Below are 13,607 nucleotides of genomic sequence, written 5' to 3'. Positions count from 1 at the left end.
CCAAAATTCCTTCAGACAGCCAAGAAGACAGAGTAAAAATACTAAACTTCAGGGAAACTGCATGAGGAACTAAGCCATCAGCAAGGAACTGGGACATCATAAGAGTGGCTGAAAGTTCAGTAGTCTCAGTGAAGTTAAAAACATCTCCAACATCTCCTTTCAAGCTTGTCTCCTGGATACATCTCCTAAGCAGCATTATCAGCTCAGTCCATTACTCATTAGCGAATATACTGCCTCTAACAACATGCTTTAAAAATACTTCTGCAAGCACTGTGTAGGGCTGAGCTACTGCTCCAAAGGATTAGAAAAATCAATATTTGGAGACTGTGAGATGTATCGCAAAGCTGTGATTATGCAAGCCAGCCAAAGGGTTGTATTTGAACTCGACCTGGCTGTAAGCCTAGAAAACCTTTGGGCTGATGTCTAGAGGATTTTGTTTTCTGGGTTTTTGTTTTCATCAGTTGGCACATCATATTCAATACAACAGCCTACACAAGGTAAGAAACAGAGGAAAAAGACAATAAGACAGAAAAAAGAAAGGAGAAAAAAAACGCCCATGGTTAAAACATAACACCGCAAATTCTGTGAAAACAGAATCCTCAAACATTACAAAACAGCCCGCTCAAATTAAAAGTAATTAATTAAAATTAGCAACAGTGCCTTCAACATTCTCCTAATATATCACTGAATATGGCAATACGATATTTCTTTTAGAGTATGACAACAAAATGGAGTGAGTTAAGAGGAAAAAACAACTCCGCAAAAAATACATGTTATCATGTTTCTCTAGGGACATCATCTAGTAGTTTATTACTTCTTAATGTCTCATATTCTTCAGAAAGAAAGTGATCCTTTTGCTATTACAAACCTATATTGGATATATCTATTTCTGCTTTCCAAGCCCACTCTGTTCATGATGCTCTTAGGCAGCTGGAAAAAGGATTTTACGATTTCACTACATTTTGCTAGTCCTGTCTGATTTTAAATATCCAGAACCCACCACTCCAGTGCATCCAGACTTAGCTGCTTCTTTGCTTCCATGTGTGGAAGGAGTAACCAACCTTCAGTGATCAAAAGGCAGGAAAACAAGTCACATTTCGTGAAAAATTATCAATGTAATACTTCATGGATATTCTTAACATCAGTGTTGTTACAGACATTAGAGATGACATTAAAACATGCAAAGACATGGGTTTTCAATATAATTTATATTTCTTCATATAAAAAAAAAAGTTACAGGCCAGAATAAGGGTGCCAATTACACTCATCTTATGTAATGACATGGGAGCTTTAGCAAAATCAGGAGTCAAATCCAGGTTTTTCAGAATACTGTACAATTAATTACATAAAAAACTAACACAAAAAAACTGATCAAAAAATCTCCCCAATTCTAAAGATGCAGATCTGCTTCCTGTTCTATTTATTTGAGCATTAAAATTCTCTTATACCCTAACACTTCAATTCCCAGCAGCTAGACTAGAGGGCTGGTGTTGGTTATGATTTCTGCTCCTTTCCATGCCAGTGGTGAACAGCTGCAGCTGACTTCATTAGAATGGAAGATTTTCAAAGAACCAAATGTGTAGTACAGAAAAGCTGCAAGTGGCTCTCAAAGCATTTCTTGGACAGGTATGACATACACGCAACAGGTTTTGACATTGGGTCTGGATGCTGACTGTCAAGAAGAGGGTTAGAAAATTGTACTGTGCTTCTGTGCTCTTCCCCCAGTCTACACAGCTAGATCAAATCTAGTTTGAGAGTCTGGGGAAAAAAAAAAAGAAAAAGCAAAATAAAATTTACTGGCTAGCAGAAGAGATACAAGGAGGAGGTTCTCAATATAAGGCTTTCCCTCAAGAAAACAAATGATTTACATCTCTATCATATTGGATCCACTTTGATAAGTGAAAATGCACTCTGCTTATCACAAAAGAGAACATATCTTCATTAATTGGTAGAATACACTTGCAGCTAACTCAAAATTCCCAGGCCTCTTCATTAGATCTGCTTTTTTTGTTTAAAACTGATTTTAAAAAAACTAAACTGTTTTACTTTACTGCTTTACGGTTTTTTCCCCTTTGTTTTTTCTTAAAAAAGGATTTTACCACTTTTACATATTTAATCAAGTTAATAAAGACTTTGTAACTACTTGTACAAGTATTTTAACTTAAAATATCAACACTCCCACTGTAGTAAGGAAAAAGCTATAAGGAATGCAAGTTACACTTTTGTTATGACCAGAACCTAGAAGTGATAAATTATCTGGCTGGGAATCTGCCATTTTCTTATACACAAGCACAACATACAGGTATGTATTTTAATCAGTTTTAAGGGTGGATTATTTTACAGACACAAGCCTTTCTGGATCACGTGGAAAATCTAACTTCTAAAACACCCAGATCTTTCAAATCTCCAGATGAGTTTTTCACAAGTGTAGAATATCGTGAAACATCAATGTCCCTGGACTCTATGAATGCAAATATGCTGAATATTGTACCTGTGATACTCCAGTCCCTGTGGCCGTGGGACTACATTTTAGACTGCCTTGTATAGTATGTAATGTCCCACACTGCATCCACAATAGCTATTTCACTAAATGAAGACAGAGTCGCCATTTAAACTATTGAAGCATTTTCAAATAGAGCCATACAAGAGTGGAGATTTTTCAGTATTTCTGAAATTAAATAAGTATATTTAATATTAACTTAATATTAAGTGTGTATGGCTTGCAGTCTCACTGCATCACAGCGGATTACTGACAGTCATCTACAGTCACATCTGAGGAGGCCTTACAGCAACAGCAAGGGCTTGCCCCAAAACACCATAGGAAAACCTAAACCAACAATGCTAGCTTAACATTTTTATTAGCTTGCACAATTACTGACCCTTGCTTTATCTTGCTCAGACAAATAGGATATTCTTGTGGTGTTTCACACAGGATGTAAAATTCTACAACCACTTTGATAGGCACTAGTATCCTAATTACTGTGTTAAGATACTGACATCAAGATATCTCTCAGAAATAAAAGGCCTGATACACAAACTGCCTGTCTGCCTGTTGAGGGGAAAAAAAAAAACCTATTTGGAATGAAAAAACCCAAATGCATACAGTCTAAAGGGGTTGTTTCCCCATTTTTCCTACTGCAAAATCCAGCTGTATTTTAATTTAAAGAACAACTACTGAATGCAACATTAGGATTACCAACACTCCTCCTCCCCCAAGTCTACTGTGTAAGAAATGTTCTCCTGAGTAAGTTAAGTTGGATATTGAGAAATTATTTAAATGATTTTTAATGCACTGCATTTGTATATGGTCACTATATTAAAAAATAGAAGCTTAAATACACTCCGTGCATTAGAATTTTATCATTGCAAACCAACATTAGAAAATACTGTCATTGACTCAAAAAATAAAAAGACATTCTTACAACTGGAAAATCAATCACCAAACCCACTATATGTCACAGCTCAACATTCCAGAGAAGCAGTGATAATTGTTAGTTATAGACTACACAAATGATATATGTCCTCAGTCAGGGAAGTAGGTGTCAGTTTTTTAGGAAACTGTACATATATTGATTTTACATTTATTTAATGTGGCTGTTGTAAGACACTTTATTCTTCTGATAAACTATGATTGTTTATCAAAAGATTCTGTAATTCTAGAGAAACACTCATAAAATGTGTTAAAATGAAAACCACCAGCCCACTGAAATCATGTCCACAAAATCCAATTTTGTGGATTTATAGCAGAAAGGCATTAAACTACTGTCTTGCAGGAACAGCAGAGTAGTCACTGAAGTATAACTGGCACAGCAGTAATGATTAAGTTGACATGTCCTCCTGTCACAGCCGTTAATCAGCTTAATAGCAGTTACATTATTGACATTCTTATAATTATTTTTCCTACACCATATTTGTGCAAAATATATTTGACTTTAATTTTGAGTATTCAAAGGTGAGTTCAGTTCTCAGAATGTATGGTCAAAGTAGTGGTGCTAAATGCATGAATCAACTCCACAGGTTATCACAATTATCCTAGTGCAATACTGGGACTACCTGCTACCTCAGCAAATAAAACAGATTTCTTGTACCTTCCCATCTTCTGAGCAAACACCCATGTGTTCTCCACTTTCATCCAGGCTGATCTGATTTATCTTCACCGGGCTCTAGAGAAAGAAAACACAGAAATACTTTTAAAGTTACATCCCCAACGATATGCTTTGACACTCCTTGCACTTCAAAAGATTTACATGTTAATGGCTGAGTAACGTTTAGCTACATGAATCAAAAAACTCTCACAGAATAGGTATTTCTGTGACAAAGCCAAATGACAGCCTTCTTTCCAGCCTTCTGCCCAGCTCCAAAATGTTGACTTTTTTATTGCAGTTACCTGCCTCAGGGCTCTGGAATTCTAATGAAGTGCCTTAAGCATCTGTGCCTGCCCACCATGGCTACTCCTGCTATCAAACCTTTGGATAAAATATGGTGACCACACAGGCATGAGGGCAACTGAAAACTTTTCTAGTTTGCTCTGATGGCTAGGCTTGTAATTATTTCTTTCTTCAAATTCCTTCTCTTACTTTCATTTTTGGCTCTAATACTGTTCTCAGATGTGAGTATTAGAAGGTATTGAAGTGCAACATAGGTTTATTCGTTCTTGGACAAATACAGAGAAAAGCCTGAAGAGAGTCCTGATTTAATAAATTTTCCCTTCCCTATCCAAATATACTTTTGGTTCTAACCTACAGGGTTATACAGCATCTGCTGCTGTTTACTTAGCTTAAACAGCTATTCGTACCTGAGGTACGGAGGACTAACTTATAACATCATTTGAATAACCTGATGCATATCCTCTTTCATACAAACTCCAATTCAATTATATTCAAGTATCAAGCAACTTCTTATGTATCATGATTCTGATTTCACCCCAGAATATATAGCTCATCATTTCAAGAATCACTGAAGGATCTTCACACAGGTCTCTTACACTTTTAAGAACAACTTCTCTTATTCTTATAAAATATTGAATGGATGGAACCACAACTCAAATCACTCCTGTGGTTCTGACAATGATAACAGAAATCCGTCATATGTTTGTGTAAAAAATAAAGTGTCCCTGGAAAAGCACTGGAGTTGTGGGATCACATCAGATGTTACACAACTGTGTCTGAAGTATCACAAGTCCTTATATATGCTATGGCAGTAGGAATAGCATTAAAATTGTATAATAAGTATATAAAAACACACTGTCCACATGGGATATCTACAGGAGATACACTGAGATGTTCTCACACCCTTCGGAAAGGTTTTCCCCCATAATCCTTCACACACACAACAAATACCACCTCAGAGAAAGGAAGCTTTCCTCTCATCCCCTTTGAAAATAACATATGCCCAAATCATATTTTCTAGAAGCTTCTTTATAATCAAGGTTGAACAGCTGAACACTGCATTGCCATAGTTGCCAGATGAGTTGGTAAAATTACCCTGCCCTTTCTGTTTCCTGCTTTCTTGTGTGCGGAATACATAATTCTTGGTCTCACCACAAAATGGCAACTGGAAATATTGCAATTACTGCCTGTCACAAAGCGATCTTTCACTTTGTCAACACTTTGTGTTGTTTGCCAAGAAATTCACTGGGAATTTAAACCAATTTTCCTTGACTTATGTACTACAGAAGTAATTTTGTTTGCCACAGACTGGTTATGCTGAGTTGCTACATTTCAAGATCAAACATGAGTGCATGACTAGCAGCGCAGGCAGCTGGTGCACATTCCACAGCTGTGTTTCCCCTGTCACATTTAGTGCGGTATCAGCTGAGGAATAGAGCTCACGCTCATCAACCTGATGGTGTGGCCAACATCCTTGTAAAAGCTCTATTCTCAGATATTTCAGACAGAACTGGCTAATTCTGAGACTGGAGGATGTTGAGTAAGGCAAGGTGTATCAGTTGTCAGTCTGACTTTGTAGAAGCTTCATAACCAGCATGTACTTTTATTCCTGCCTTGCCTTCAAAAATACTTTTCTAAATTTCTGTTTTGCTCCTCAAGGTGCAAGAGAAGACTTCGCCTCTGTCTAGAGGTGGACATGGAGAAAAAACTAGCATGTCTGCACCATTCCCTCAACAACCAGGAATACCTCTGGCCCTCTGAAAGGACAAGCATAGGAAGTTTAACTGAGTTTATCATGGAAGTGGCATGTATGTTTTTGTTCTCAGCTGTATCTAAGTTGCCATTGCCACAACTTTCTCACTAAGTTTCTTCTCTTCATTTGCTATTTTGCAATGGCAAAGACAAAATGTCTGTCTTCAACAGTCCCATCTTGGCACAGGATAAGGTAATACACTAAGGTACAGTGTTCAACTGGTCATGTTCTTCTCATTACTCCAGCACCTACATCCACCATCAGGCTGACATTACAGCAACAGCTGATCTGGCAGCACTCCAGTGTGATGGGCCTTGGTGGAGATACTACTGCAACAAAACCCAGGACAAAAAGACACAAAACAGGACACCCCAGAGGAGGTGACAGCTCAATACTACAGTCCACACTGCTCCTATTTTTCTGTCAAATGGCTTTGATAAAGTTTGACTCTGAAAAAATGAAGTGTAGAAAGTAGGCAAAGTGGACTACCTAAGCTATCTTCACATAAATGTTGAATTTGAGGATCAGGATGATGGAATTTATCTGTTGTGATTTGGTTTGAAAGCCATATGGCAATACTTTGGAGATTAAATGTGTGATTGTACTCAGGTAATTAACAATGCCCAGCAAGGCAAAACCTCTTGTGCAGGATACTAAGGATAACTGGAAGGGCTTCCATACATATGTGGCAAGCAAAAGAAAGATTAGAGATAACGTGGGCCCTATCTGGAAGAAAACAGGAGATCTGGCTACTCTGGACAAGAGGAGGCTGGGGTTCTCAGTGACTTCTGTGCCTCTGTCTTCAATGGCAAATGCTCCCAAATCAAAAAAGGCAGATGTAGGGACTGCGAGGATGAAGATCCTGAGCCCTCTGTAAGAGAGGATCAGGTTTGAGACCATCTAAGTAACCTGAATGTGCACAAGTCATGGGACCCAATGAGGTTCATCTGTGAGTCCTGAGGGAGCTGGCAGATAAAGCTGCTGAGCTGCTATGCATCATTTTTGAAAAATTGTGTCAGTCAGGTGAAGTCCTTGATGACTGGAAAAAGGGAAATGTAACCCCCATTTTTAAAAAGGGGAAAGTGGAAGACACGGGGAACTACTGACCAGTCAGTTTCACCTCTGTGCCACGCAAGGTCATGGGGCAGATTCTACTGGAAATTATGCTAAGGTACCTGTCCAACAAAGAGGTGACTGGTAACAGCCAAAATGGTTTTACAAGGGGAAAATCATGCCTAAGAAATTTGGTGACCTTCTATGACAGGGCTACAGTGTTGGTGGACAGGGGCAGAGCAACTGACATTGTCTACCTGAACTAAATGCCAAGTGTTTCACACTCCTGCACGACATCCTTGTCTCCAGATTGGAGAGACAGGGATTTGATGGATGGACCATTCGGTGGATAAAGAACTGGCCAGATGGTCACACACACAGTTCTGGTCAACAGCTCATTGTCCATGTGGAGACCAAAGATGAGTGGTGACCCTTGGGGTCCCTACTGGGGCTGATACTATTCAACATCTTTGTTGGTGATACGGACAGCGGGACCGAGTGCACCCTCAGCAATTTCACAGATGACACCAGGCTGTGTGGTGCAGTTGATGTGATGGAGGGAAGGGATAGTGGCATCCAGAGGGACCTCAACAGGCTTGAGATGTGGGCTGAGGCAAACCTCATGGAGTTCAACAAAGTAAAGCACAAGGTCCTACACCTGGGTCACTGCAATCCCAGACACAACAATGGGTTGGGTAGAGAAGTGATTGAGAGCTGCCCTGCTAAGAAAGACCTGGGGGTGACAAGTGATGAAAAACTCCTCATGAGCCAGCTGTGTGCATTCACAGCACAGAAAGCCAATTGAATCCTGGGCTGCATCACAAGGAATGTGGCCAACAGGTCAAAGGAGGTGATTCTGCCCCTCTACTCTGCTCACACATGTGAGATCCCAAATGGAGTGCTGCATTCAGTTCTGGTGTCTCTAACATAAGGAGGACATTAAACTGTTGGAGCAAGTCCAGAAGAGGGTCATGAAGTTTCTAAGAGGACTGAAGCACCTCCTTTCTGAAGACAGGCTGAGAAAGCTGAGGCTGTTCAGCTTGGAGAAGAGAAGGTTGCAAGGAGACCTCATGGCAAACTTCCAGTACCTGAAAGGGACCTACAGGGATGCAGGAGAGGGACTCTTCATCAGGAACTGCAATGATAGAACAAGGAGTAATGAGTACAAATTGAAAAAGAGGAAATTTAGATTAGATTTTAGGAAGAAATTATATACTGTGAGTGTGGTGAGACACCGATCAAGTCGCCCAGAGAGACTGTGGCTATCCCACCCCTGATAGTGTTCAAAGCTAGGCTGAATAAGGCCTTGAGCAACATCGTCTAGGGAGAGGTGTCTCTGCCCATGGCAGAGGGGATTAGGAACAAGCAATCCTTACATTCTAACCACTTAACATTCTGTGATTCCAAAATTCTAGGATGTTGTCAGTGGAAAAAAAGGTGATTCCAGAGTATTTGCATCTTTTCCACATTCAAAATAGTGCACAAGACTTCCAGACATGTTTTATTAATAAACAGAAATTTGATGACACAGCTTTTCATAAAAGCATATATAACTAGCAATTTGTTACAAGCCTTCTGCATGCCCAACATCTCCATCAGTAGTATTAACTTTTTCTTTCTCCTATTATTTTTTTTTCCTTTTTCTCCGCACCATACGCAGATGACAATCAGTGAAAACAACTAAATTCAACTAAAGAGACCTGCTCATTTACACAAACCACCTGCTAAGTTTCAACAGGAAACGACATACACAAGGCAAAGCAAACACAGAGTAAATTTTTTTCAATATTTAAGTCAAACTAGCACATTGACTATTAGCCTGTTTGATGACTTTACAAGTCAGAACTTTCTGTGGAGCACAGAAACTGATGATAGACCATGATAGTCCACGCTGAATATTACATGCATTTAAAAATGAAGTTTCAGGAAGAACTCTAGTGCCAGATTCTTCCTGTTGAGAGTTAAATAACAGTCAAGCCTATGATTTCCAGAGCTACGTTCCACTGGAAAGCTGTTCAAGAATTAAGATCTCAATCTATCCAGGAAATCAGAAAGAAAAGATCACAGATAAAATTGTACATATATAATCCAAACCAAAGTGTTTCTTCCAGAATCAGCTCCAATTCTTCTCTTCATAGCCATCATTTGTTTAAATATAATTCTATGCCAATCAGCAAAGCTACTTACCATTTCAAATTTAACTGCATTAATTGAATTAAACAGTATCAAATTTAATTGCATTTAATTGCATCCAATACCCTGTGGATAATTTTGGTATTTCAGAAAGGAGGAACACAAATAATATTGTGGGTCACCCCCTCTCACTCTGCTTTTATTTTTAGGTTCTTTTTTTAAATATAATAAACTCAGGCATGAAGTTACAACTGCTTTTCCCTTTTTTTTTTTTTAAGCTTTTTCCAGCTAACCCACTGAAGAATTTGTCTGACAAAAGAAGACAGGCTTTGGATTTTACAGTAAAGGAATAAATGCCCCTCCTGCAAGATCTACCTTTACAGGCCCACAAAAGATGATGAATAACTCAAGGTTAGAGGAGACACAAGTAGTCACCAACTCATCATAATCTGAAGGACTGATTATTTAATACTGTTGGAACAATGATATGCACTGGGGTTTGGCGACTTAACTGTTTGAAAGGTATTTTAAATGGGTGTTGGAAAAAACCTGTAACATGCACAAGATTCTAAAATTCAGAACATATAATCCATGTAAACGTCACCCAGCTGAGAGATGATCTAATCTTAAACCCAGACGCAGCAGTATATAAAATGTTGAAAAAGCTACTATTTATTATTTTATTAGCACTACACTGGGTAATCTTTTTTTTTTTTTTTTTACCTAATCAGGACCCCTAGCATTAGGCCAAACAAGTAAAAATACATGACTATTTTGTGATCAGAATGATGCTTCCAGTACTGTGTAAGTGATAATAATACACATTGAATTTCTCAAGCAACATAATTCAAATCTGTCAATAAAGTGGATCCTGTTAGTTAGGAATGGAAATACACTTAAATGATTTACCTGGGAACAGCTTCAGAATTTCATACATTGTTGAAGTACCAGCAAAGAAGGAAGAAGTACCTGCAGCTGAATTTCCATTAGCTGCAGTTTTTCTTCTGATGGAGACATGTTTGGAATTTTGGACAACATAACTAAGTTTGACTGTTCAAAATCAATAATGACAAACTGACACCACAGAACAAAAAAAATGTTACCTTAATGGACGAAAGAGAAGTTTAGGTAGCAGGAGAGAAAGCTAGCAGACACCTTGCACATAAAGATCTAAATGCGGACTTTTGCAAAATCCTAAATTTAAAGGAAAGGAAAATCAAATATCTAGCAGCAAATATACCTCATGTGATAATCAATTACCTAATGTAAAATGCTTGAAATAAATGCTCTTACTATGGATTAAGTCAGCTCTTCAATTAGGAGTAAATTCATGGCCACTCAGAAAGCTTCTTTTAATTGTGTTTTTTGTGGCAACACCTTCTCCCCTGATACTCCTCATCAACCCACCTTATACAATAAGTCTCCCAATGGTGAACCTGAGAAATCAATCTGCTAATGTATAATTTGTAAAGCTCCCCAGACTAACAAATGGATAATTGATTCTTTCACAAATGCTGCATCCCAATGGATATGAAGTGAACATGAAACATAAGACTGGATTTCACTCCAATTCTGTGAAAAATGCAATATTTACAAGCTAGGAATCTAAACATTTTAATAGTTGTCTGTGACTTCATGCCTTTTAGCCATGGTTTGCAGGCAAGCCACACACACATTAGGAGTGTGAAAAGCAAAAGTGTTCGATCATACTTACAGCAAAGCTCATTTTACTTCAAGAGGTTCCTATCACTTCTACAACCCCCTTAATCAGTGCTTTCATCCACTCTTTATAAAGAATTTTTAGAAACTTTTCCTAAATGAATTTAAACATTATTATTTATCTGTGTGTGAGGAGCCAATTTAGCTTTGATTTGCCTCAACACTGATAGTCAGAGGCATATGGGGGAGGGATTGCACATGTGCCAGGTGCAGGAGGCAACTAGAAGAAGCCTTGTCTCTGGGAGGACTTCACCTGGCAACACCTCCTATGGAATAGTCAGTAGGAGACACTGTACCCTCCAGAGAGGCTTCTCCAATCAGACAGTGAAAGGTTGGACTCCACCAACAGACTGCCATGGAAGGTTGGACTGGGCAGACTTTGGGAGCAGCCAGAGGGCATGAAAAGTAACTGCACCACAAGCTGTGGGAGGCTTTGGAGACTGTGCTTTTTGCTTTGGGGGGGCTTTTGGATTTTATGCATCTTATGTCTTCCTGGAGACTTGTCTTTTGGCCGGGGGCTTTTGAGACTTGCTTTTTAGCTTTGGCTTCTGCCTGCTGAGGGGCTCGCCGCTGCTCGCTGCTGTACCCTTGCTGGCTACCTCTCTCCCCCTTTTGCCCTGGCCCCAGCCTGCGTTCTGGCTCTCCTGCCCACGCTCGCTCTTGCTCGCCCTCACGCCTACCCTGCCTCCCTGTGTACCTGACAGCCGCCCTGCCGCTTCGCCCCCGTTTCCTTGCCTGAGCTACTTGCATTTCAACCCTGCCGCCCCGATCCAGCTGGTCGCTACGATTCCCGAAGCGACCCTGTCCAGGGTTCTGGACCTCCGGTCGGAGCGCCAACTCACGGCGTGTCCGGTGCCGCCGCCGCGAGAGCCGCGCAAGGAGGAGCCAGCCCGTGCAGAGGCAGGCAGCGTGCACGCCGCCCACCACCGGGACACCCACCGCACCTCCCACTGACTCGCAGGTGGCAATGTTCTCTTTTCTCTCTTTTCCTCTCTGTCTCCTCTCCCCCTCTCTTTCCCCTTTCCTCCACTCCTTTTCCATTTTCTTTCCTTCTTTTCTGTCTTTTCTAGCTCTCTTTCATTTGGGCAATCTTTATTTTGTTTGTTTTGTTTTGTTTGTTTGATTTTTTGTTGCTGTTGTTGTTGTTATCAATAAACCGTTCCCAGATACATTTGCCTTGTTTGGCTTTATTTACCTCCTAACCATCCATTTCTAAAAGAACTCGCAGTTTCTGTCAGGAGAACACGACACTGTGCATACACGCAGACATATATACCAAAAGAAGAAAAACACCTAAGGGTCTTCTCTGCTACATGAATATCACTCTGGATCTGCATAATGATTATGTAGCTGTTCTCCAAACTAAAGCAAATTGTATTCACACAGTAGCATTGTAATAAAGAAACTGTCTCCTAAAAGTGCCTATTTTTTTTTTATTCACATTTCATCTGCATGCCATTCACATAAACAAGCATGTAAAGCTCCAATGTACAGCAGTATGATCAATCAAGCCATGGTTTTATATGTTAGCCCACTGGAGTATGGACTACTGTTATTATGTTTGTATTAATTTCCACCATGTGGAGGCATCCAAGTGTAAAATACTGATTTGCAAACAGAAACAACCTCATTTATTGTCATAACTAAGATAAGATCCTCAGAAAATACAAGCCTTGCTTTATGTAGGATGAGGAACTTGCATTGAAAAGCACCCCAAATCCTCAGCAACAGCTAAGCACAAGCGTATTACATGTGTGTCCCATCTGTTTCGACTCCAAAACACTCATACCCAGAGATGTCTTGTACTGAGGAACTGTCTTTAAAAAGAAACTGGACCCATGCACTTTTCTTGCCCCAAATGATGCAGTGTTGCTCTGACTCATATGTATTTTGCATATTTGTAGAATTTTGTTGATACGATACAGGCAAAAGCAACTCAAAACCCAAATTCTGAAGCTGTACTCTATGACTTGCTATAAAAAGATAGAAGTACCCACATACTTATGTATTTACACATAGCTGAGAAACAAGTACAATTAAAACAAAGGTCTAAATTCAAAAGGTAGCTGTAGGAGTTACAGGCTGTAAGAGTTACAGAAAAAGATGTTCACCACTGCCCACAACAAAGTAGGATACTCTGAATTCACAGCACCTAAAGTTTCATTTGCTGAAAATTTACTAATATCCACACCAAAGAGGTTTAGTTGAACAATACTAGCAGTGAAATGCTGGTGAGAATTCTTGCTCCATTGCATTTCCAATAACACTCTTTCATCTGTCATTCTCCAAATGAAAAATGTGAGATTATGTTGGTTAGAAGAAAAGGGAGGGGGAAAGAGCTTGGGAGAGTGACAAGGTCTGGGACACAGAACAATAACAACACTAACTTTTATTTTGTCTGCAGTAAGGCAGACCTTACAAAAAAAAAAAAAAAAGACCTCAAAAGCTTGTCTAAAACTAAGGGAATATGAGGACAAGAAGTCTCTCATATATAGTCTAAGACAGTGAGAAAGAACAGAAAGCCTACAGTGATTTCAGTATTTTCCACATCAGTGAATCCC

The 13,607-nt window shown here is 39.5% G+C and overlaps 1 protein-coding gene across 4 annotated transcripts in view; it reads right to left on the bottom strand.

Annotated features, from left to right (window-relative positions):
• The window catches only part of VPS41 (VPS41 subunit of HOPS complex), a 113,076-nt gene that overhangs the window by 64,925 nt on the left and 34,544 nt on the right, over positions 1-13,607 (bottom strand). For all 4 annotated transcript variants that reach the window (XM_066191154.1, XM_066191172.1, XM_066191182.1 and 1 more), the window contains one exon: positions 4,089-4,163. In XM_066191154.1, coding sequence (XP_066047251.1) covers positions 4,089-4,163 — 75 coding nt within the window. The remainder of the gene's footprint in view (positions 1-4,088; positions 4,164-13,607) is intronic.

This window comes from Chamaea fasciata, unplaced genomic scaffold (genome assembly GCF_029207755.1).
Source record: "Chamaea fasciata isolate MVZ Bird 193981 ecotype frontalis unplaced genomic scaffold, bChaFas1.0.hap1 SCAF_1, whole genome shotgun sequence".
In the NCBI taxonomy this organism is placed as follows: domain Eukaryota; kingdom Metazoa; phylum Chordata; class Aves; order Passeriformes; family Sylviidae; genus Chamaea; species Chamaea fasciata.
This window is presented reverse-complemented; position numbering and strand designations above follow the sequence as displayed.